Source organism: Mirounga leonina, unplaced genomic scaffold, assembly GCF_011800145.1.
Source record: "Mirounga leonina isolate KUSES-001 unplaced genomic scaffold, KU_Mleo_1.0 Mir_152, whole genome shotgun sequence".
Classification (NCBI taxonomy): domain Eukaryota; kingdom Metazoa; phylum Chordata; class Mammalia; order Carnivora; family Phocidae; genus Mirounga; species Mirounga leonina.
This window is the reverse complement of record NW_023270380.1, coordinates 10,652,053-10,677,615: the sequence shown is the minus strand read 5'-3', so window position 1 is coordinate 10,677,615 and position 25,563 is coordinate 10,652,053. Positions and strand designations below refer to the sequence as shown.

Genomic DNA, 25,563 nt, shown 5'->3' with positions numbered 1-25,563 from the left:
GGGTGGCTCAGTAGGTTAAGTGTCTGCTTTTGGCTCAGGTCATGATCTCAGGGTCTTGGGATTGAGTCCTGCATCAGGCTCCTTGCTCAGCGGGGAATCTGCTTCTCCCTCTTCCTCTGCCCCTCCCCCTGGCTGTGCTCTCTCCCTCTCTCTCTCTCTCTCTCAAATAAATTTAAAAAAAAAGAAATTGGCTCTCTGGAAAGAAAAAGAAAAAGTTCTGACTTGTAGCATTTGCCAATTACTGTGGCATAAATACTCCCTCCCCTGACGACTGATGGATGATTTTATTGACGTTGTTTTACCAAGTAAATATTTACATATGAAGCTCACCTCCCATCCCCCTAACATATCAGTCTATACAAATATGGATACTTTGAATCTTCCTCTTACTACTCAAAAAGGACGGAGAGAAAGAGTTGTCTTCTGGGCATGATATCCACAGGACAGCCTCTTGGTAAGAGCCACACAGCTGAGAAAACCGAACAAGGTAACTCTGATCCTCTTCTTCGGAAGAGACTGAGTTTGAAACGTCACCTTTTTTTGGACCAAAATGGAGCCTCCAAGAGCTTTAGTGTTTCTCCTAGAAGGATCGTGACCATGGTGAACTCCACTGGGCAAAAGAAAATTCTAAATACAAAGCTCTTCCAAAATGTTAACTATGGAAACCACCATTATGGTTACCAAAAAAATCATAGCATCCAGGTTCAACGGTCCACAGAGCAATTGTCCAAAATGGAGATAGAATCCAGTCCTTTAACTTTTTCTACTTCTCCATGCAAGGCCACAAAGATTATGATGCTTTCCTTAGCATTAATTCAATCTGAGAAAACTTTAATCTCCGCGCAATATCCAGGGAACTCTCACCACGCTGAAGAGAAAAAGAAATTAGAGTTATTTATCTCCAATACAGTCCAACGTCAAAGCAAAAGGTCTAGCGAAGAGTCCAGACTGACTGACTCACATGCTTGGTAAAGGCTTTAAATGTCATTCGGCTCCAACAGTAATAGGATAACTTCATTGCTTAATGAGGACAATTAGTTTTGCTGTTAACAACATCAGAGGCAATTAATTCACTTCAATACAAAGTTAAAATGAGAAGATGATGCTGCTGGAAGAGACTTCAGACAACGGTCCACAGATGCTTACCTTGTTCTTGATCATGGGGTCAGCACGAGCTTCCAGCAGCAGAGGAATAAGGGTCTGGTTTTTCATTTGGCAAGCATAATGTAGCGCGGTGCAGCCATCCTGAAACAGAGGACCGACGCTGCGGCTCGTCAGTGGGCTCCACCGACCCTAGCAGGTGTCGTGTCACATCTCACAGCCTACAGCTAAGCAAACCAGTCGCAAGCCATCTATGCACAACTACATTTCTCGTACTTAACACGCCTTTCCCACCTCAATGTGCATATAATTCATGTCCTATAAGCCCTTAAGATCTTCCTCTCTCATTTTCTGTTCCCAACTTAAACAACGCTACTGCCGAATTATCTCAGGGATTCTTGGTAGGACTCCATATGTCTGGGCGATGACCCCCTTGATCATCTTGCCATCTTTTCTCCCAACGGGTCCCCTCATGGGCCTTTTTGCAAATATCATCCTCTGTGGTTGTTGATTAAAGTCCCCACAAGCTGAAGAAGGCAGCTGTGCTCATACTGTCCTAGCACAGTGAGAGGAGCAGCGCAGCTCTATGGAGAAGCCGCCCATACAGGTTTCCTGGAGCTTGTATTCTTGTTCTGAAATAGTGGATCTGCTCTGTTGGTACCAGTTTAAAACACTAACTCCAAGTGATAAGAAATGTACAGCTAGGGTGTTTGTGCCCCCCAATTTTGCTTTTCAAAATGCAGCCAAGCCACCATGGCTTTGGTATGTGGACAAAATATCAGACCTTATTAACTCTTCTGAGATCATAGCGAATAATGTTGCGATCACTCATTTTTTTAAGTGGTGAGATGGTAAGTGGAAGATCTGGCGCTGAACGTTCCCATGTGAAATAAATAGTCTAATTCCCTGAAAATACAATGCACCGCATCACTTAAAGGTGGAAAAACGATCTGAACATTCCATTTTAGAAAAATGGCGGGGAAGGTGTGTCTGCGTGCATATAGGGGCACACGAGTGTGCCAGGAACGTAATCATCCAGCTAGAGACACACTGAGAACGAGAAAAATATCCTAGAGCAATTTTCATCACAAAGTTTTCAACCTTTTGAATTTAAATGAGAAGACCAAGAAAAATCTTCAACAAATCTTTTACCTAATCTTTAATAACATCTTACTTAATACATTTCAAAGTTATCTACGGAAATGGTGGAGCACAGTGGTCATCTACTCCAATTAATCCAAAAATCCTATTTTAAATAAAAGGAAAAACATGCATTTCATAAACTTATTCTCTTGTGTTCTCCCCACACACACACATACACACATGCACACACAGGCACATGGAGCTACCTCCATCTAAACATACAATACCAATATAACCAAAACTAAGATGATGTAAATAATGAATAGAAACAGCGATGGGCACATTTTCTCCATCACAAAACAAAACGGTAACACGCACGCACGCACACAGATACACACAACATAAAATGAATTAGGGGCCACAAAGAAAATATTGGTTCTTTTCGACTCAAATTTCAACTTGCCTACTTTTTCAATACAGAATTGGGAAGTCAAAATTTCATCCAATCAATAGAAGCAAATAAAAGCTCATACAAATAAACATTTGATCCATTTATGATCATTTAAGCGAGGAAGAGGCGTGCAGGGGCGAAAGGTGAAAACAAAACCTGATATTTAGAAACAGGAAGAAGTTAGGGGCTGCCGCTCGGCGGTCACTGCCCTCAGCACCACCTGGGCTCTGTGACCTTGATCCTTACCGATCTAGTTTACAGATGGGGCCTCTCTTACAGGTGGGCTGGGAGTTTGGCTGCAGCGGCTGGTACTCGCTGAGCTTACTAAGCGCCAGGCACACAGCCTTGCAAGATGGGTGCTATCAACGTCCTCACTTTACAGGTGAGAAAACCGAGAGTCCAATAAGTTTATGCCTGGCCACAACACACACAGACAAAAAGTGACAAGCCTAGACTGACATGTAGGCATTCGGCCTCCAGCGTCTTAACTACGGAGGATGGAAGTTTCTTAGCAGAGCCTTCATTTCTCATAGGTTCTCACCAAAGGGGGAGCGGTTCTTTTAAAAAAAAAATGTCCTCTCGCCAATAAAGATTTTATTCCCATGACTTTAGTGGCACCATCAAACCACTTCAAGGTGGCCTGACTAGCAGTGAAAACGAAAAGAAGGAAAGACAATGGAATATAAAGAAAGCAAAGGAAAATGTCGAAGTGTCTAGGAAAATAAAGCAAGTAACTTTGTAGGTGACAAAGACATTGCCTGCAAAAACCATTTTGAATAGTCTTTCAAAATGACTAAACACACGAACTTACACAGTCTTTGGCATTCACGTCGACACCAGCATTGAGCAACGTTCGGACAAGAGCCTCATTCTGCTTGGTCTTTGACACCTGTTACAAACAGCAAGTACAGAAGAGGTTCATTGACGAAATTTTTCTCCATCTTATGCCTAGACTACTCTACTCAACAGGATTTATTTTAACCCCAACATGTCTATACGTCTATGCACCTTTCTTAAAATTTCCCCCACCACCCCGCCCCCTCCAATATCAGTCAGGGAAAGCCTGGATTCTCAGAGTGCCGTCCTGGAATAGCAGCATCAGCACCCGGGAAATTGGAAATGTAAATTCGGGGGCCCCATGTTAGACCTCCCTTCTTTGCCTGGTAAATCCATCTTTAATATCCCAGCCCAAGCCCCTCTTCCTCCAGGAGGCTTTCCCTGACCTACCCGGCTGGGTGAAATCTCTCTCTTCTGGGAGAAGATCACCTCCCTGTATCACCTACTTTGTAGTAATTTTACATGCGTTCTGTGGTTATTTCATTAATGACCCATTCTTCACTACTCTCTAACTCTCTCGAGGACAAGGACTACACCTGTTTGCTTCCCCACTGCATCCCTCCCACCCAGCAGTGTGTGCACAGAGTGGGTCCACAGTAAGTATGTGCTGAATGAACGAACAAAGGAACGAAATGAACGAGACTCCTCAGACATCCACGTTTCCTGCCCAGTCCCCTGAGATTCTGACCACAGGACAGTTTGAGCATCCCCCCAACATCCCATTGCTTTAGGGAGCACAGCTCTCGAAGGGAACAGATGGGCAAGTCCTGAAGGTCATCCCTTTTGCCTTGCAGGAAGCCCCACCCACTTTCCTTCTTTCTTTTAATTCCCTCCCGCGTCAACGTGGAAACTGCCTGTCTCCTCCTACCTTTCTCTGAAGTAACACAGTCCTTTCTGGTCCCTTCCTCTAAAATGTTCTCTTACGCCTTGTGCATCACAAATGTGCAGTTTCCGGCCCCATGAATAAGTAGGATAAATTGCACAATCAGAGGCAGTTATTCATTACCATCAGTATTTTTGCCAAAGCCTCCAGCTTTTAAACCTCCGACGGTCTTAGAAAGCAAGGTTGTGTGTCAACAAATTCTGAACGAGTCTTGCTCATCACCCTTGTGATCGTTTTGGAAATGAATGGTAGGTCCCTCGCCCGCCCTGAAACTACAAATATACCAAAGCTCTGTACTAAATATGCAATTAATTTTCAAGAACTTTTCCAGGATAGAAGCAGATTATGTGTTTATCAGGGACTTATGTTTTCTTTTTCCCATAAATCCAAGCATCAAAATCGGCAGGATCATATTTGATTAGAGTTCCACAAGTTCTGTGACATTTAAATACCCAAGGAGGTAATTACACTTCCAACTGGCAGACTCTGTTCTGAAGCCTCTGGTAGCAAAAGTAACTAACATGCATGGTCTATTAGCTACAGAGGGAAAGGAGCTTGGTCATTTAATTGGATTAAGTGACACATCTGCTGAGTCATCTCTCAACGATGGAACCGGACTCCAGGTAACAAGGTGGGAAGAAGGGAATGAGTTAGTGCAAAGCTATCACTCAATTTGAAAAAACAAAAATAACCATCTCAAGCTTCATCTTCTACTCATAAAATGAATGCATTCCTACACCAACTATATCTTTTGTTATTCAACTCTGTCAAGGTAAAATGTTGGCTTGAAATGCTCTATAAAGATGTTCCGTGTTTCTCAACTTCTGGCTGCAAATCTCTTGGGATCTGCTTTTTAACACACAACAAGGGCAGGTCCAGAAAAATCAGAAACTCAAAGATGTGTACAAAGACACAAGCTCTTTTGACCAAAAAGGAGAAAAGACGTGGCAGGGGAATTTTTTTTTAATATTTGGGATTTTCTGCTTTCTTTGGATGATTCTTAATCAAGATTAACTTATTTTTCTAAATAAACATCGCACAGATGATTTTACCACAGATTAACCTAGTTGGCTACCTTTCTTCTCACTTTCCTGCAATGCCAGCATTAAATAGATGTTGGAAATGTCATTTTTTTTTTAGAAATAATTATTTTTTCTTCTTCTTATTTTTTTTTTATGTTATGTTAGGCACAGAATAAGAACCAGGAGCTTATTTTGTTACTGTTTCTCTACATCTGACTGGCCCAGCAAAACTTGATGAGTCATGCTGTTGATCTCCTCCCCGTTTACCCTTTGATCACACTGGTGTTACTCACCATGAGGAAATACCCAATAAGCAGAACGGGCATTAAGAGGATAATGAGTAGGTAATCAAAGAAGGTAAATTTTTTCTTCACAGCATAATGCAAGCAGTTTCTCTCTTTCTGAAAATTAAGAAAACAAAATAGAGAAAATAAATTTTTTATTAATATTTATTTCAAATTTCATATTTTCAGATTGCCATATCAGAAAGTTTCGTTTGTGGGGCGCCTGGCTGGCTCAGTCGGTAGAGCATGAGACTTTTGATCTCAGGTTTGTGAGTTCAAGCCCCATGTTGGGCAGTAGAGCTTACTTTAAAAAAAAAAAAAACAAAAAAAAACTACATTATTTTTTAAAAAAGGTTGGTTTGTGCTTTTTATTTTTATGGTACCCATGGCAACTCTTTCTGTGGAGTGTGTCTGATTAATAAGGCCACTTCTCCATTGTATAATCTGAAGATTCTCAGGGCACCTGGGTGGCTCAGTCAGTTAGCAACCAACTCTTGGTTTCGCCTCAGGTCATGATCTCAGGGTTGTGGGATCGAGCCCCCCGTGGGCTCCGCAGGAAGTCTGCTTGAGATTCTCTCTCTCTCTCTCCTTCTGCCCCTCCCCCTCTCACGCACAGTCTCTCTCGAAAATCTATAAATAAATATTTTTTTAAAAATAAGATGGATTCTCACACACATGTTAGTTTTTTGGGGAAAAAATACATTGAGATAGAAACATAGACTGAGTTCAGTGTGAAAAGCTATCGTTATCCCTGACACATCTCTGGTATACAATTATTCATTTTGTGGTTTGTTTCTGGGAAAATCTTAACCACGTGGCATATCTTCCCTGTTTGTACATGCATACATACAGTGCTGGAAGAATGGAAATAAGTCAATTTAATTCTTCAAATATGTGACTATTTATCAGGTGACAGACTTAAGCTTCTACGGGCTGTGGGCAGATGTAAAGCCTCATGGCCTCATAATCAAAGAAAGGTAGACAGAAACAAACACAATAAATATAATGCAAAACAGGCCATGATGATTGGAATACCAACCAAATCAATGGGAAAAGAGAGAAAAGAGAGGTTAATTTCAACTTGGGGGAGGCACAGTTCTTAAATAAGAATAATTTTTTTTTTAATATCAAGGTAATATGCTCTCTGTAAAAAATTTGTAAACTAAACAAGGATATAATGACAGAATTTAAAATCACCCATTATCATAGCCCAGAAATAATTGTTGACATTTTGGCTGTAGTGTCTTCCAGTCTTTTAAAATGCATTATGTGGGGGCGCCTGGGTGGCTCAGTCAGTTATGCGTCTGCCTTTGGCTCGGGTCATGATCCCAGGGTCCTAGATCGAGCCCCACATCGGGCTCCCTGCTCAGTGGGGAGCCTGCTTCTTCCTCTCCCTCTGCTGCTCCCCCTGCTTGTACTCTCTCTCTCTCTGTCAAATAAATAAAATATTAAAATAAAATAAAATAAAATAAATGCATTATGTGGAATTTTAAAATGTGGGATCATACTGCATATGCAAAATCATATCTGCTTTTTTTAACTCACATTTAGAATTCGTGCATTTTCTATGCCATTTAAAACTTCTAAACATATGACTATAATAGCTGCATGTCTTTCTATTGAATGGAGCTATTCTAATTTATTTAACCAAACCCTATCTGTTGGACTTTCCAAGATTTTAACTTTTTATTTTTATAAATTATGCTGCTTGGACATCCTCACTCATAAAGCTTTGTCAACATTTCCAAATTCATCCTTAGCAAAAGTTTCTAAAAGTATAATTGCTGATGTGAAAGGCATGAATGCTTTTCATATTGTATTGTTAAATTGTGCTCTGGTAAAATCATAATGATTTAAACTTCCTTCATGATCAACACTCGGTTTCCTTTTTTAATCCTGGTCAATTTGACAAGCCAAAAAAAAAAAAAAGGTATATTTATGTTTTAATTTAATTTGCTTTCCATAGAATTGATGTTCTCTATTAGGCATGTGCATATGAATTGCCAGCAGAACTGTGTGTTTTATTTTAAGGCCTTTGTTTATTTAGTACTTCTGAAAATAAGTCCTAAACATAGATTTAAGAAATGAGAAGGCACTGGTTAAATTATTAATGTGCCAAGATTAACATTGGGGGAAAATTAAGAAGATTAAACATTTAAAAGCCATTAAAAATATTTTAAAAACAGAAAATGTAAGCCCAACCCTTCTTGTGATAATATCTCTATTTTTCTAACGTATCCCTCAAGTCCTTTCCAAGATGTTCATGATTACCAGAGGATCCCAGCAGGCTGGCTCAGGTTCTGTCCCTTCTCGGGCCAATCCCTGTGTTGACCAACATCTCCTGCCCACAGCTCCCGAATAAATACGTCTCCCGACAGAGGTCATGAACCCACAGACATCTGTCTTTGTCACTCCCACTCACTGCAAGCACACACATCTGGTTCCTCAGCTGTGAGCTAGGGAGAGTGTGTCATACTCCACTAAGCTGCATATCTGTGAGATTCAGTGCAGGCCTGACTTGTTTTTAAACCCAACCAAGCAAAAAAAAAAAAAAAAAAAAACAGTAGCTATAAACAAGAAGGTCCAGGAGCAATCCATTTTCTGATAATATGTTATTGCTGCAAATGAGCTGGTCTTGAACCAGAAGGGGCAAGGGGGGCCCTATAGGCTGCTTTTCCTCACTGAATGTATGTGAGTGGGGACAGGGCACTCATAATTATTACAAGTAATGACTTTTTATATTTACTCAGTGTACTTCAAATGTTGCTTGTTGCTATGATGCAGACACATTCAGAATGTTGGAAGTTGTTCTGAAAGGATGCTCACGGCAATACACACGTATTCTGCTCTTCCTTGATTCTGAAGATCCCATCAGCTAACACTGCATCTTAAATACAATCTTTATGCCTTTCTGTGTGGCTTTCAAGGAACCTCTGGTTCATGAGCTTGTTTGTCCTTAAATGTCTCACTAGCATTCTTCAACCCAAAAGCAAACTGTAGGATCTTCTGGAGAACATTGACCCAGGAGGCAAAAACCTAATGACATAACACCAGCAGGTCAATGTTTTTTTCCAGGAAATCTTTCCCATTACTTCTGTGATAGTGAGGAGGAGGAGCCAAAGAGGGAAGCGGGAAGGCAGGGAACAGCATGGGGAGGAGGAGGAAAAGAAAGGAAGAAGCTCTCACTAGTCAAACGAGTGAACAAGGACCTTTCTTTTCAGAAGTACGAGGACATAATTTACCACAAAATATGCCTGCTGACTGAACTGTGATTTATTTGGCTTTTTAGCTTAATAGAATAGTATGTGTCTGTCCCTCTAAAGTAAGGCAAAAAAAAAAAAAAAGTTGGTATCAGGAGCTACGAGCAACAAGAGGACGGCATTCACTACTTCACTGCTGTGAAGAGAAAGGGTAACCATGGTCAGTGACCCTCCCCATTCATGTGTCATGGCCTCACCCGGTTTTTGAGGTTCACATCAGCATTTCTTTTTAAAAGGAAGGAAACGATTCTCAGGTGTCCTCGCCTACAAGCACAGATCAGGGGAGTGTCTCCATTCAAGCCATCTCGAACGTTGATATAGGCTCTGTCTTCTCTCACCCACCGCCACACTTGACCCAAGTCATTCTGGTAGGCTGCCTGGCAGACAGGCTGAGACGGGAAACACAAAAGCAGATTTTGCAATACAGGTATAATGGAACCCCCATAAGAGAAAAATCCTCACCCCGTCACTTAAAGCTCAAGTGTTTCCAGATTGCAATAGATTGCTTTGTAGGTGAGATCTTTGGTCTCCATCATGCCTAGGCTTAAATCCAAGCTTAAATCCATGAGGAAGCTCTTGGGATTTCCTAGATTGCCTGGCATACAGATGTGTCCACCTAATGAGGGAAAACATGGAAACAATATTGCAGACTCAGGTCAGGGAGGAAACTCTCTGGTGGGTGGATAGAAAGGCAGGATTTCACTGAAGACAAAATAGGCATACGGGAGGGATTTAGGGTCACCCTAGGTGATGACACAATGATGTATGGCCCCCTGTACTCAAGGAACCCGGTGCAGTGGAAAAGACCTATTTTAGACAAATAACATATAAATAACAAATGACTTAATTAACTGGATTCGACGCTTTTTATTTCGAAAGTGTTCAAAGGAGCTTTGCAAAGCACAATGGGAGCTTACCAGTAAGACCAAAGCCGACCTCTGTGCCCACTCTGCCCCTCCTTCTGGACCTCTCTTCTGTTTTCAATATCTCATGTTCTGGTCCTTCCATCTGAGCCCCTGCCCTCACTGCTCCCTCCGCACAAATCCTTTTTTCCCCTCTCTGCCCAACTGGATGCCTGTTGACCTGTCTGTCCTTCGTGCCATCGCTGAATTTTTACTTTATCAAGCCTTTCCTGATGCTGGCACTGGTTGGCCGCAACTAGATAACTCTCATTCTTTCCTTAATGGTTTATAATCACGTGTCGCAGGCATGGGGAGAGGTTGCACAAGTGAGGGGAGGCGTCCAAGTTCAGGTTGCCAGAGCCCTGCGGACAGAGGCTGCATCATTCCACTCATCACTGGAATCGATTCGAGTCATATCCCCAGTACTAACACAGCCCTGGCATATGGTAGGGAGATACTGAATATTCTCAGACTGATTTTAATTAGAGACTTAAAAAAAAAAAAGGCACTTAGAATAATACCGGGCACAGAGATGGGGCTCAATTTATGGAAAATTATTGTTCCTGCTTATTCGGTCATTCTTTAATTTGGTAACAAAGTCAGACCTCTCCTGGGCGCCAGCCGCAGTTGCCGGGGGACAGGGAGGAGGATAAAATGCACTACTCTTCACCCCGTGAAATATATTTACCAGTTGGGAATATAGCGCGCGCACACACACACACACACACAAGCTCACCAATAGGAATACAAAGTTAAAGAAGCACAGATTCCGGTTAATAAGCACCAGCTGAGGCAGACCTGAGTGACAAAGCTGGGGTGGTACATTTGCTAATCAATTCACGTTCTAACATTGCCAGATACCACATCCAGTGAGCTTTTGAAAGGTGCTTTTAAGCCCAAGGCCCAACTCATGAAAGAAACATCCTAACGGAAAGTCAGCTCAGTAGCAGATAAGAGGTGAGCTTCTGTACCCCAAAAGGAAATGAGCACGATACAGGGGTCCGAAATGCAGTAGAAATGCACAATTACACAGATCACTTTTCTACTACCCTGAAGTCATCCCTTGACTAGACCTCATCACCAGTTGGGCTCAGCCGCACCCCGGGTTTTCTGTCTGGCTGACACAGAAGTGACCCGAGCAGTTCAAAGGACGTGTATCTGCTATCAGGAAACTGGCTTGTCATCGTGGTTCTGCTACTATTTCCCTGGTGACCTTGAACAAATCTCTTCCCTTCATATGTCTCCGTGTCCTCAGTCACAAAACAAAGGAATAAAGTAAAAATTGTTCTATGTTGTCACACCCTATGACTGTCACACCCTGGACCTCAAGTGTCTCTCCAACCAATGCATCTTCCACATCAACTATAAGGTCAAGACATAGTCCTTTCTTTTTTTTTTTTTTTAAGATTTTATTTATTTTAGAGAAAGAGTGTGAGCAGGAAGAGAGGCAAAGGGGGAGGGAGAGGGAGAGAATCTCAAGCAGACTCCATGCTGAGCCCAGAGCTCAGCGTGGGGCTCAATCCCACGACCCTGAGATCACGACCTGAGCCAAAATCAAGAGTCGGACACTTGACCAACTGAGCCATCCAGGTACCTCAGAGGAGTAGTCCTTTTTAAGCACAAATACTGCTCAAAAACTTTCATCGAGTCGCCCTTATCTTAGTAGGGATGCCCTGTCTTTTAAATTTAAATAACAAATAAAACGGAGCTAAATACAACAGGCAATGTTAAGTCACCAACTCTTAATTTTGCCAACTGAATACATGAGAAGCAAAATCAACATTTTGTAAAATAAAAGATACTTTAACATAAATGTACATGCAAAACAGAACTATTTTAACAAAATATATAAGGATACAATCACAGGAGAGAAAAAAGCCATCCTTTATATTAGATAGATTTAGCTATATGGAAAAACTTATTTCACTGTCTTTCTTTTTTAATTTCACTGTAAATCAGGGAAAATTTGCCACTAATTACTGCTGTCATTTGTAGGTCTAGCGTTTGGGAACTGATAGTCCACCACACAGAGCTACATAATTACACAATTGTGAATTGAAAATGGGTAGCTATAGAGTTAATTTTTCTTGTCTAAACATTTTAAATTACAACATGAAAAATACTGGAATATTTCATGTCGTCGGGCTTTCCAGCTTCTCTTAAAAAGTTAAAAGCTTTAAGAAAAGTTAAGAGCTTTGACAACACTTGTGATGCTGGGCCCACATTCCCAGAGGACACCAAATAAGCCCCCTCTGCTTGGGCTCCTCAAAAATCTTTTCAGAGAGTCTGCTGAAAGGAGGAAGGGGGAAAGTAGACAGTTTGCCTTCAAGAGACACCGGGTGCCTCTGAGTGCTTTCTTAATCCCACTCGAGTGATCGTACTTAACATATTAACACGATTTATCTAATCTTTCCTAATCTTCCTATACCCAGGCACAGAGTTCCTGTGTGTGCAAAGTAAAGTGTCCCCCTGGTTCAATTAGACACACAAGTGGTGGGTCCCAGGAGTTGAGTGAACCCCAGAAAAGGTTCTATGCTGTTGAGAACTCCCAGTGTCCACCAGGGGGCAGCTCAGGGTCACAAAAGCACTGACGAGGGCAGAAGGAAAGCCAACAGAAAGCTGGGGCCCAGAAAGAGGAAGAGGCTGTCCACTGGGGTTGAGGGAAGAGTTATTATGAATTCTGCTGACCTCTGAAGCTTCTGGGACTTAGGGGAACTCTCGGTGAAGAGGAAACCAGTGGAGAACCTGGGAAATTGTCATGATGATTCTATCCCTCAGTACTCTTCTGTCCATCCTCATGGTCAAAGTACCAGTTCAGATCTTTGTCATTCTCACCAGGACTGTTGCAGAACTAGCAGATGACTGGTCTTGCTTCTCTCTGTCTTGCCCTTCCAGCCCCAAGGCCACCCATCAAAAGCAGCAGTTTCGTGTCACTTCCCTACTGAAAACTTTGGTCACTTGGTGACCAATTGAGTTAGGATGCTCTCTTTGAGCTGACACAGGATTCTTCAGATCTCACGAATCCTGTCTTTCCAACTTCAACTCTTACCACTGCCTTATCTGTACCCTTGATCTAAGTAAACAAAGGCACTGGGGCGCCTGAGTGGCTCGGTTAAACTTCCAACTCTTGGTTTTGGCTCAGGTCATGATCTCAGGGTTGTGGGATCAGGCCCCGCGTTGGACATCATGCTGAGCATGGAGTCTGCTTGGGATTCTCTCCCTCTCCCTCTATCCTTCCCCCCACTTGTGCATGTGCTCTCTCGTGCTCTCTCTCTAAAGTAATTACATAAAATCTTTACGTAAATAAAGGCACAAGTATTACTAACAGCTATCTCCCCTGCTAGACTGAAAGCTACATAAGGGTGGGTATTCTGTCTGTACTCGTACGTTGTATCCCCAGCATCCCGCATACGCCTGACACATAGTAGGCATTCAGTGTTTATTTGGTGAGTAGGTGTATGAATAAATTATAATATGAGGTAACTTTTATTGAGTGCCTCGGTTAGTTCATTTAACCTTCACACAACCCTCTCAGCTAAATAGTATTATCACACCCATTTTGTATGAGTGAAACTGAGGGAGGTTGTCTTTCTAACCTATAGTCAGCTCATAAGTGGCAGGGCCAGGAATGAAAGCCAGGGGAATGACCGTAGCACGCACACACCCTGGTTCTCGTTACTGCAGGCAGTTTGCAAAACAGCCTTCACAATGTCTTTTGGCTATAGGTCTTTGCATTTGAGGTCATGTCTGGTTCCACCTACACCCCAGTCAAGCTACAGTCTACACGCTCAGGACACTGGTCAGTCCTCTTCTGCCCTGGGCCGCTTCCTGCTTCTGTGTTCAGATTCTTCTCCAAGCTGACCTAGCTGTAGCGATATCTGGCAAGAGGTAAAGAAGTAGTGGTCGGGGAGGTTGCAGGAGAAACCGGAAAAAGATACGGCCCAGGTGCAAAGAAGGAAGAATTTCGAGAAGGAAGATGGACTTAGGGAGTGGAGTGTAAGGGGAGGTTCTGGATCTGACCATGAAGGACCACCAATGCTCATAGAGCAATGGGCAGAAGGCAGACCACAGGGCCCTGAGCACAGGGTCTATGAGGAATCAGGCGATGTGACGAGAGGGATTGTGGCAGGTTGGGTTGTGAAAGCCAAGCGGGAGCGAGCGGTGCACAGAGGGAGGCAGCAGGGTCCAGGCCAAGTCCTGCACAGCGGCAGGCAAAGTGCTGGTGTCAAGGGGTCGTAAACCCACGCTCAGGAAGCAAACCCTCTGGGCTCCAATCTCAACCCCACCACATAAGAGTCGTGTTATTAGGACAACTTACTTAACCTCTCTGTGCTTAGTTCCCTTCTACATTTAATAATCACAACTTCTTGGGGCGCCTGGGTGATTCAGTTGGTTGAGCATCTGACTCTTGATTTCGGCTCAGGTCATGACCTCAGGGTCGTGAGATCGAGCCCCAAGTCGGGCTCCAAGCTGGGTGTAGAGTCTGCTTCAGATTCTCTCTCTCCCTCTGCACAACCCCCCTCATGCTCTCTCTCTCTCAAAAAAAAAATTTTTTTTTAATTAAAAAAAATCACATCTTCTTTATCAGGTCACGGAATTGCGACTGCACAGATAAAGCACTGAGCTCAGATCAGACCCATAAGAATAAACCCTCAATTAAGGTCAGCTTCTCTTACCATTATTAAAAAACACGAGGAGCCAGGGAAGATGGGCAGAGATGATCGTGAAAGAGAATGAAGAGCTGGTGAGATACAGAATAACAGTGGAAACATTGACTGTCCCAAACCGGATGACAATCCCAGCTCTGAGCAAAGCAAAAGAGGAAAAGCAGGTGGTTGGGATACAAAGAACTTCACACTGGCTAAAATGTTTGCCCGAAAGTCTGTGGTTTGATCTTCAGGCTTTATGCCAATATGGATCTATCATCAATAGAGACAGGCATATACAGATGAACTCAAGAAGCCACCATTGCATTTAAATCGACAAACTGGTTAATAACTAAGGAGACAGGATTGAGACAAGGAAGGAAGAGGCTCTGGAACATGGTGGGGACAATTCGGGGCAGCGATCATGAAAAGTGCTGCAGGACATGAACACAAATAGGACATTGCTTGAAACCTCCGGTTGTAGAGACCCAGGAGGAAGCTTCGGTGGGCTGAGGCGACAAGAAAGGCTCATGGTTTTCTTCAATCAAGGAAGGGTGGAGAAGGTGAGGGGGGCAAAGAACAAAGGTTAGGAAACAGGTCTGACCACAGGGGATTGGGAGGAGCAGCTCATCTTGGGATTCAGACCGAATGGACAACTCACGGACAACAGGTGGAGCTGGACGGATGTGGAAATGGAGAGAGACAAGCAGACAGCAACACAAAGGAGGACCAGAAGCAGAGTCAGCGCATGTGATCTCATGGGAAATGGGACCGGTTATGGAATTAGAGAGGAGGCAGAGGTGCCAAATCCTAAATGTTGCTGACCGAATGTGGTCCCGATGAGAGTTCATGGGCCATCACGTTGGGTGGCTGATTTGGAGCAGAGGCAGCGAGTGGTCCAGAAAGGAGAGGAAGGGCTTGTGATGTTGAGGTCATTGTGGATGACCCCGGGGAACAGAAAGAAAGGGGACATTGGGCTCAGGAATCAAGGAAGGTAGAAGTGGGTCTTAGAGGACAGTGGACAGAAGTGGGAAAACAGAGAAAGGGACACAAGCAAAGACTTCAAGCCATGGTCATAAAACAACACTGGAGGGGCGCCTGGGTGGCTCAGTCGGTGAAGCACTGAGTCCCACATGGGGCTTCCTGCTCAGCAGGGAACCTGCTTCACCCTCTCCCTCTGCCTACAACTCCCCCAGCTCGTGCTTTCTCTCTCACACTCTCTCTTTCTCCAATAGATAAATAAAATCTTTTTTAAAAATGTAAAAAAGTAAATAAATAAAATAAAACAACAACGGTGAACAAGAAAGAAGTAGATGGAAGTAGAGACCACCATGAGACTTCAGTGGGGACACAGGGGAAGGTGGCGGGGAGGAGATTGAAGAGGAGGAATATTTACCAAAAGTGTGCGTGCGTGAGTCCACATCGACTAACTTGTGGAGGGCGCCCCCTAGAGTTGTGCTCTGTGCAGCCTGAAAGACTAAGGCACAGGGTGAACAGAGCACACTGATAAACCAACCTTTCTCTCCAATTTCATCTGTTCCTCTCGTCTGTGCTCACAACACTCCAGCGAATTCAGGAGCATGCTGCGTTCATTTCTGTCTTCTGTCTTTGCACCTGCTTGGGAGCTGTATGGTTCCCTCAAAGCCCAGTTCATGGTTCATATCCGTGAAACCTCCTTGATCCATCCTACCCACGACAAGGACCACACAGTTCCTCATGCTGCTCGCTGGCCTTTTTCCTGTGCATTAAGTCTGGTCTCCCTAACCAGATTGTTGCCTTGATGTGAGAACCAGCTCAGTGTTTCAGCTCAGTGGTTCTCAAGTCTGACTAAGCATCTCTTTTATAGTACAGACTCAGATCCCACTACTAGCCACCGAATTAGAACCTTGGGAGGAGGGTATAGCGAGTAAGGTGCGAGCGTTAGTGTTATTTAAAGGTTCCCTGGCTGTGTCTGAGGCACAGAGAGGGTTGGGAATCACTGCAAAGGTACAAGGAAGGAGGCCCCATAATAAAAGTAAAGCCAAAATGAAACACTGCAACCCTTACAGTAATAAAAAGTGAAGAGCATCAGAAACTCTGGAAACTTGGAACATCAGGGACAACTCTTTGTGCCTTTTAGGCTTCCCGTGTACCTGGCTTTAAAAATACCCCCAAACTTGGTGCTAGAACCCCACCCCTGTCCCACTGTGTGTCTCACTTTCCCAGACCCTAAAATTTAAGAAGTGTCTCTCAGTAATGCATGACACGTTCAGCATGTGGATATCAACTAAAATATTTGGTAGATATTACTTAACATGATCATGTTTGGGGCACAGCCGGTTAAGCGTCTGCCTTCGGCTCAGGTCATAATCTCAGGGTCCTGGGATTGAGTCCCTATGGGGCACCCTGCTCAGCAGGGAGTCTGCTTCTCCCTCTTCCTCTGCCCCTCCCCTTGCCTGTGCTCTCTCGCTCTCTCTCAAATAAATAAATAAAATATTAAAAAAACACCTGAGCTGCTTGCACCATTACAGATGTCTCTAAGAGCCAGATGTTCCCTGAACCCCACTTTCAATGTGGTTTCCCCTAAAGAGTAATGGAACTTCTTCCCAGTCTACAGAAAGATCATGTGGAACTCTGCCTGAGCTTCAGAGGGCTTGGTGGGTTGCTCATTAACCATCCGATGATGAAGCTCCATCCCTATAAAATGTTTCCTAATGACTTCGGAGAAGGATTTGTGCTTTTTGAAGCAAAATGATTCAGGTAATTCTGGTGCACTCATGAAAAGTCTTCTCAGAAAACAAAAGAAGTTATGTTCTTCTCCTTCAGATTAAGCAATCCTAGGGAACAATATCAAAGGTTTCATTTTATTTGTACAATTAATCTCAGGCCATTCTTTCTGATGACTCATTTTGTCACATACTGGGATTTGGAAATTTCTTAGTAAATTCTTTCCTCCAGGTCAATAAAAAGGCACAGGGTTTTTTTTTTTTTTTTCAAAGGTTGCCTTAGGCCCATTTAGCTTTTATGGAACATGAAGGAAGGTCCCAGAAGTGGCTGGATTGTGAGGAATAGTAGCAGTGAGGATACATGGAGGCAGGGCACACAGTTATCTGTTTTGTGTTCTTTCTCCTACAAGGTCTGCTTGAGACTATGTTGTCTTCACTGCTGGGAGGCCAGAGGAGCCCAGTGCTGGACTTCAGACCCTAGAAGTTCTGAGGTCAGTGATGACGACCAGGGGAGAGCAAGAAAGCTTTTCCCCATGAGGAGGAGAAAGGGTGGGCTCCAGCTGCCAGGATGGAGCAGATCAGAAGCCCAGATATCTCCCTACCACCTCAGACCACCAAGCAGGTGAGTGCAGAGCCCAGAGGAAGCAGGAACATCACCCGCACAGCCTCCTGGGCACCCGGACCTTCTGTCAAACAACGGCTACCCAAGGGTGAGGAGGACCAAGCTAGAATTACTGGAGCGTGGGTGATACTAAGAAGCAGAACAACCTTTAGCCAGATTTATGAGTCTCTAAACTCTGTACAGACAGTGAACCTTGTTGCCTGGACCTGCACGGGGTGCTGTCACCACCCCACCTGTGTGCACCACTCCGTCCATCATTCCAGTGGGCTCAGCCGTCCATAATTCCAATTCTCCACACATCTGTCCCTCTGCCTGGGACTCTCTCCCCAAGCTTCCCAAGACTGGTGCTTATTCCTCAGAACTCAGCTCCGGTGTCACTACCTAAGAGGAGTCCTTCAGGTCAAAGAGCATATGTGCACCCCTCCCCTTAATGCTTCCTCAATGTCACTTTTCATTATTTATACTTATTTTTACATGTGTATATTCATTTTATTTATTTATTTGAGAGAGAGCAAGCTAGAGAGAGAGAGAGAGAGAGCACTAGCAGGGGGAGGGGCAGAGGGAGAAGCAGACTCCCCGCTGAGCAGGGAGCCCGATGCAGGACTCGGGGACTCCATCCCAGGACCCCAAGATCATGACAAACACTCAACCACTGAACCACCCAGCTGCCCCCGTGTATATTCATTTTTTAAACTGGTATCTCCAAGAGGTCAGGGTCCACTTTTACTTACTTAACACTATCTACCAGGCACTAGCATGTGTCTGGAATGCAGTGTGTGATCAACAAATATTGTGGATTCGATAAATGGATGAGTGAATGAATGAAGAAATATTAACAAATTTTTGGCCCTGGTTTCTGTTCCTGCATTCAAGTTATCATTTCCTTTTAGAAATGTGACTTAGTACAGTATCGTTTGTAAAAATACTTCTATAAGGAAGAATTAAGAAAGCAGTTAGAGTAGTGCTTTATTTATTTATTTATTTACTTTTTAATACACAGTGCCAATACTAAGGGTTCAACACACAAAGTAGAGAGAGCTGGTAAGATTGTGAAGGAGGCATTTTATTTCCATTGTCTCTGCCTTTCCTTTTCTCATATCATGGAATGACACGACGCTAAACCTGACCTCACCCTGCTTTCGTTTTATAGATATAAAGTCCCACAGAGTTCCCATTGCAGTCAGTACTGAATTCTACATTTTCTTGACTTTCAGTCCAATGGCTTCCCATTGCCCACATCTCTGTCTCCCTGGGTTCTCCTCCTCGACTCAACCAGCTCTGCCCAAAAGCCCTGTTTGACCTCCATTGCTCTCTGTGGACATTATTCTTCAATACAATCTTTCTCCTCTTTTGTGCCTTTTTCTATAGTAACATCTGCCTCGCTGACAAAAAGACCCATGCCCAAAAGATTAATGTTAACGGAGGTGGTGGTGGTGGCGTGGGCGTGTGTGTGTGCCTCTGTTCACAGATCACCTTATCATTAGACCTTCCCAGGTTTGAGGGATACCTCATTCTGATATGATTTTCAAGATATTTCTTTTGGGGCCTTTTACCCCAGCTGATAGAGTCAAGAGTCTACAGAAGATTCTACAGGTCCCTTAAGCATGAATTCTTGACCTCTTTGAGTTGAGTTCTTACACATCTTCCTTCTTTCTAATTCTTGTAGTACTTTGCAGTACTAGCAATAAGTAGAGTGGTTAAGACCAACTCATTCATGGAGTATGGTGTCCCTATTGAGAAAACAAGTAGACAAAGAACTCTGTGTGTTCATCAGTGGGTGTAAGCATTATTTCCTTGAGTAGACAAACACAAGTCTCCTCTTGCAGCCTCCGGTCTCTAGCCAGGAAGTACTTTTAGCTGCATTACTTTAGGCAAGTTACTTAAACTCTCTGCTTCAATTTTTCATTTGTAATAATAATAATATTATTATTATTAAGATAATAATAGTGATTCTTTTATATGGTTGCTCTAAGTATTAAATCAGTTAATGCACATGAAGTGCTTAGAACATGACCACAAATATAAGAAGCCCTAATTAAATGTTTGCTGTGATTGTAAATAGTGTGAACAAATATGTTTGATAAGGGCTTAAATGAGTCAGGCCTGTTTAAGAGCCCAGCTCCCCTAGCAGGTCCTGTCACTGCCCTCTAAGCCCAGCTCCCCTAGCAGGTCCTGTCACTGACCTCTAAGCACATCCTCTGTTGCAGATGTTAGAACCGACATGGGAATGCTTCCTTATTCTCCCTTCTTTCTTAAAAATATATCAGAAACATCCTAAATATCCACTGATGGATGAATGGATAAAGGTGTGGCATATACATACCATGGACTATTACTCAGCCATAAAAAAGAATGAAACCTTGTCATTTGCAGCATGGATGGACCTTGAGGGCATTATGATAACTGAAATAAGTCAGACACAGACAGATGAATACCATATGATCTCACTCATATGTTGAATCTAAACATCAACAGTAGCAAAATAAAAACCACAAAAGCAAAAAATCCAGTGCATGAGAATAGATTAGCTGTTGCCTAGGGTAGGGTGGGGAGATGAAATGTGCTAAATTGGTTAAAGGAGTCAAAAGGTACAAATTTCCAGTTATAAAATGAATATATATATATATATATATTTGCAGAATATACACCCCAAAATATACCTCTGGCATAATAATTATTTTAAACTGAAGTCAACTGAGAAGAGCAGATACAAGGAAAGCTCTCCACCTTCCTCCTATTTAGCTAAAAGCATGACATAAATTTATGGAAGGGCTTCCCCTCCCCTCTCTGCCAGGAAGGACAAAAGTCACCTTGTCAGCCCAGAGAAGTCACCAAAGGAATCGACATAATAAAATTGACTACATAGCCTTTGTCTTCCATTAGCTCCACCGTATATTTGTCTTCCACAGTTTGCCACCCTAGAAACTCAAAGTGCTTCTCCTGTGTCTGGTCACTTCTCTGAAAACGTGCGGTCCTTTTGTTGAGATGCTGTAAGAGCCCAAGTTCTAATCACCCCTGTGAGTCACTCATCGCTGGGTGCTCCCAAGCGTATGCAAGATGCCCATGCTAATAAACTTCTGTATCTTTTTCTTTTGTTAATATTTCAGTTATCAGTCAGATTTGCAGGGCCCCAGCCAATCAACCCAAGAGGAGTAGGGGAACAAAGAATTTTCTAAGGAAAAAATGACAAGCCTTCATCCCCAATGTAGAAGAGCTCCCCACACTCAAAGTGGGAAGTTGAACTTCACTAAACATTTTTTTAAAAAATAGATGCCTGATGAAGGGTACACTTATCATGATGAGCACTGAATAATGTAGAGAAGTGTTGAATCACTATATTGTATACCTGAAGCTAATATAACACTGTATGTTAACTATACTGGAATTAAAATTTTTTTAAAAGGTACTGTGAGGCAGTCTAGGCCCAAGGAATGGGGCAGGTCTGGCTGGCTCTTGCCCTGTTCTTAATTTAGTGGTTCCCATTCTTTATACCTGGGCAACGCAGAGCCATTGGCAGAGGGCAGAAGAGAGCCCTGTATATACATCACAGATGAGTAGGTTATGTTTATGTATTTGAGGGATTACTCCAGAGCGTCTCAACTTCTTTAAAATTAGAGATGGGAGAACCTCACAGAAGATCCACCCCAGACCTTCTGCATCAGGACACCAGAGAGTAAGACTAAGCTTTTTTTTTTTTTTTTTCCATTCACAAGTAACTCCCACATGTAACTACAGTTGCAGCTAAGCTTTCTTCTGATCTAAAAGGGCCCACTTCTCTTCAGCACTTACATCCATTATTCAAGCCAGATTATTCCAATCCTGGGCATGTAATAGCAGAGTGTTAGTCTACATATCAAGAAGGTGGTATCTGGGGATACTGAGTATCTTCAAGAACTTGGGCAGAATTGGTGCAGCAGAATCCACTGCCCTGGGCATCATCACTCTGTCAACTGAAAATGCCAAGTGTCTAAATCCAGCACACAAGCCCCAGTCCTTGCAGCAGGGCTCAGTGAGAGCACGCTCATACCAGTTGAGTATCTCCCGGGATCAGCTGCTGGGGAGTAACGAGACAGCAGAATAAACAGAGGCATTCCGCAAACAGCATCCTCGACACAGCTGACAATAGGGAAGATTCAACATCTTACTCCTGATACAAACCTGCCACCCAAGCTAGTCTTACCAATGCCTTTACTATCCTCAGTGATGGCTACTTTTACCTTAAGAAAAAAAAAAAAAGCTGATATCAAGGGGGGATTCTGCAAGTTGAGAAACTATTTGCCAAAATGGTGGTCAACTGTCTTCTTTCTGGAAATGGCGGACTTCCCAGGGGCTCCTGTGTTTCACGCGGCTAACACTAGAGTTAGTGGACAAGTGTGCACAATCAGATGGAAGGGCTTAGAATCCACTTCCACTTGTGATATGGAGTGGTCTGGCCAAAGCATCTATTTCAACACTACCTTAGGCTACCTTTGGTTCAATATTAATTATGAGCTTTGAATAATTACCTCTGAACTTCTAGGTATGCTAGGGCTTTTTAGGGGTATGTGTATGCATGTGGATTTGCGTGTGTGTGGTTGTTGAATTTGTCTTTAAATATCATAGTAAATTCCAAGTCACTTTGTCCTCCATATATTTGAAAAGTGAAACATTGATTCCACTTCTGGGGATATTCTCATTGATGCTGAAGGGGTTCAGAGTAAGTCTCCCAAAAAATATGCCACTTTGACATGTGAACTCTTTTGGACTAGAGGCAATCAAGATCCAGCAGTCTCAAGAGAAACTTTTCCCTTCCCTGAACTATGGAAGAAGTTAAATTAGGGGTCTCTCCCAGAATGAGAGTTTTTACCAGAGATAAATTTTATCTGAGTGGCCCTTCGTAGGGCAGGGCGCACATCTCATTGTGAAACACCTGCTCTTCTCTTTGCCTGTGGATTGGCCTCCTCTCCATTGACTCCTGGACTCCTATCCCATGTCTTAGCTCAGGATGGCATATTACCTTTCTGTCTTTGAACTCTCATATACATAGGGTTCCCCTATGTAATACAAAATTAAATTTGATTTTCTCCTGTTAATCTGTCTCAGGTCAATGTAGTTCTTAGACAAACCAGAAGAAATTTTGAAGAGTAGAAGAAAATTTTCTTTTCCCCAACAATACTTAAAAACAATTCAACATATCTTACCTCACCTTGACTCAACTCAACTACTTGCCAAATCAACACCTAATCAACAAACAATTGCACTGCGCAGGCAGAGACTTTTTTTTTTTTTTTTTAACGTAATTATTCTCAGGACCTAGATTGCAACCTGGCTACTCAAAGTGTGGTCCGTGGACCAACAACATAAGCATCAAGGAATGGAAGTGCATAATCTTCAGGCCCACCCAGACCTACAGAACAAAAATCTGCAGTTGAACAAGAGTGTAGGTGATCTGTACTCACATTAAAATTTGAAAAGCCCTCACCTTAGAGTAGTGTTTCTCTCCCATGGGGGGTAAACTGATCACCTATGGGAGAATCACCTGGGATGCTCCCCTAAAAGCTAAGTTTGCCAACCTTACCACAGACTGAGTGAAATGGACTATCTGGGCTGGGGGCTCTCGACATTACATTAAACAAGTTCCTGTTTTTTAGGTTCCTCTAACTCCAGCAATCTAAAGTTTGAGAAACCCCAGAGTAGTAGCATTTTAGAATATTGCATGTATTGTCAGTTTCATATATAGGATCTCTTCACCAAACTAGAGTCACTGAGCAAGACATACCTGCAATTTTAAACTAATCAAAGAGTACACTAACTATAGAAAGACACACACACACGCACGCGCACAGGACAGGCATTAGAAATAATTGCAAATGCAGAGAAACTGCTTTTAATATGAGGAGAAGAACTACCCAAGGAGGTTCTGTTGAGCATTTGTAATGAAATGCAGAATAACTGGTTGTGTTAGAGAGGAAAGGGATAAATTGTGAATAATAACATCATTATACCTCTTATACTCTTGTGTATACATTACTTGTACTTCTTTGAAACAGTATTACAAATATATTCGATTCTAATAGGTTACTTTCAATACAGGGGGAGACATTTTTTGTATTTATCCGATGTGAAAAGAAAAAACTCAAAGCATCAAAAATATAGTCTGCATTTATCCCTCTTCTATATAGGGATGATCTCTATTTATAATTGCTGATAGTGAATTTCTTTTCAAATGCCAAGCTGAAAGGTGTCGCTCTGTCCGTGTGGTTCCATAAAGGAGCCAGTCTACTTTTGTATGTTTAGAAAATCCAGTTGGGTACAATTTTCACTTTTCCTCTGGAAGTTTGACATCAGAAAACATGACTCCATTAATTCCATTTTCATAAGTTCCTGCAAGATCCAAATTACCCCCACAAACATCTGGACATTGTGACATATTTATCGTATTGCTCCCTACTTAGATGTAGGTAGAGTTTTAGAATTGCAAAATAATTTGCCTTAAAATATTAAATGTATCAAAAAGATTAATACACAGCACTTTGTTTTGGCTTAACACTCTCACAGAAAGCTAAGCCAGGAAAGGACACATTTTAACAGGAACAGGAAATTACATTTGAAAAGCAAGAACAATTTTCAACACCTTTGGAATCTTACTTCCAGAAAGGTCACATACCTCAGAGTATAGGATCCCCATGCTGGTCCTTCACAGATTTGCGTCACCCTTACCGCTTCTTGAATCTTCTGGAAGTATTTCTGATGAACATAAAATCCTTCCCAGCCAAGAGAAAAGTCCCTAGAAGCTGAGGCCGGTGGCACGTCCTTTCTTCCCACACCTGTGGAATGCTCTTCCAGTAACACAGGCAACAACACACCTTCTAGAGAACCCAGCCCAATGAAACATAGGCATTGGCTTACGGCGTAATGACCCAAGTGTGCATCATTTAATATTACAACCCTGAGGAACCGGTTTCTGAGTCACATTTGCTCTGCGAGTAGTGACATGTGGAGAGAAGGGGGCAAAGTCAAGGAGAAAGGGAAGTTCTCAGCCTCTCAGGAAGGACTCAGGGTTCAAAATAGGGCATTGTATATAAGACATTTCCTAATTGAAATCTGGTATTCAGTGGCTATTGAGAAAGGCTAGGGTTGAGCAAACTCACTTATTAGAACCATGGATATCTGCCACAGGCTTGATTTCCAGAAAAGATAATCCTCAAGGGGCCCCTGAGCAGCTCAGTCGGTTAAGTATCCGACTTTTGATTATGGCTCAGGGCATGATCTCAGGATCCTGAGATCGAGCCCACCGTCAGGCCGTCAGGCTCCACACTCAGCATGGAGTCTGCTCAAGATCCTCTCCCTCTGTCTCCCCACCCTGCTCAAAAAAAACAAAAAAAAATGAGAAAAAAAAATAATCTTCAAAACTCTCACTATGGATTATTTGCTATCTTTAAGCCTGGACAAAGCTATTTGTTTTTCCTTGATGGTCCTGATTAATATAAAGAAATTAAAGCAATAAATTAAATAACAGATGAAGTTTTTAAGCTATATTATTTTATATACATAAATATGTTCACTTTCAAGGGCATTTTGAATAAAGCTTGAGCAATTCAAATTGAAAGAAACGAAAATCTTTGAAGAATCAGTCCCACTTATATCCTAGTTAATTAAATTATCTTTAAACGTTTAAATTACACTTATAGTATCACTATATTTAATTTTCTTTAATAAGTACTTGAATTCCGAACCTAACAAGTAATACTTTTCCAGCTAAATGGTCTTGAAATTTAATAAACTTAT

At 42.6% G+C, this 25,563-nt stretch overlaps 1 protein-coding gene and 1 non-coding gene across 2 annotated transcripts; one reads left to right on the top strand and one right to left on the bottom strand.

Moving 5' to 3' along the window:
• Window positions 1-290: 290 nt before the first annotated feature.
• ANKRD22 (ankyrin repeat domain 22) lies at window positions 291-24,671 on the bottom strand. Its single transcript, XM_035008379.1, has 6 exons — window positions 24,443-24,671; window positions 9,119-9,310; window positions 5,671-5,778; window positions 3,447-3,524; window positions 1,147-1,245; window positions 291-868 (listed from the first exon to the last, which is right to left on the bottom strand). Exons 1-6 carry the CDS (start codon window positions 24,461-24,463, stop codon window positions 791-793), a joined length of 576 nt encoding a protein of 191 aa, XP_034864270.1. The 5' UTR covers window positions 24,464-24,671; the 3' UTR covers window positions 291-790.
• Window positions 5,883-5,955, top strand: TRNAK-UUU. Its single transcript has one exon. It is a non-coding gene; the product is annotated as a tRNA-Lys (tRNA).
• Window positions 24,672-25,563: the final 892 nt, after the last annotated feature.

What these genes read in the sequence shown, in the direction of transcription:
- ANKRD22 (XM_035008379.1), bottom strand. Translation starts at nt 24,463, where the DNA reads ATGGGGATCCTATACTCTGAG. An exon ending in TTATTGGGTATTTCCTCATG is followed by an intron (nt 3,525 to 5,670) that starts GTGAGTAACACC and finishes TGTTTGTAACAG; the next exon opens with GTGTCAAAGACCAAGCAGAA. An exon ending in ACGTGAATGCCAAAGACTGT is followed by an intron (nt 1,246 to 3,446) that starts GTAAGTTCGTGT and finishes CCTCTGTTTCAG; the next exon opens with GATGGCTGCACCGCGCTACA.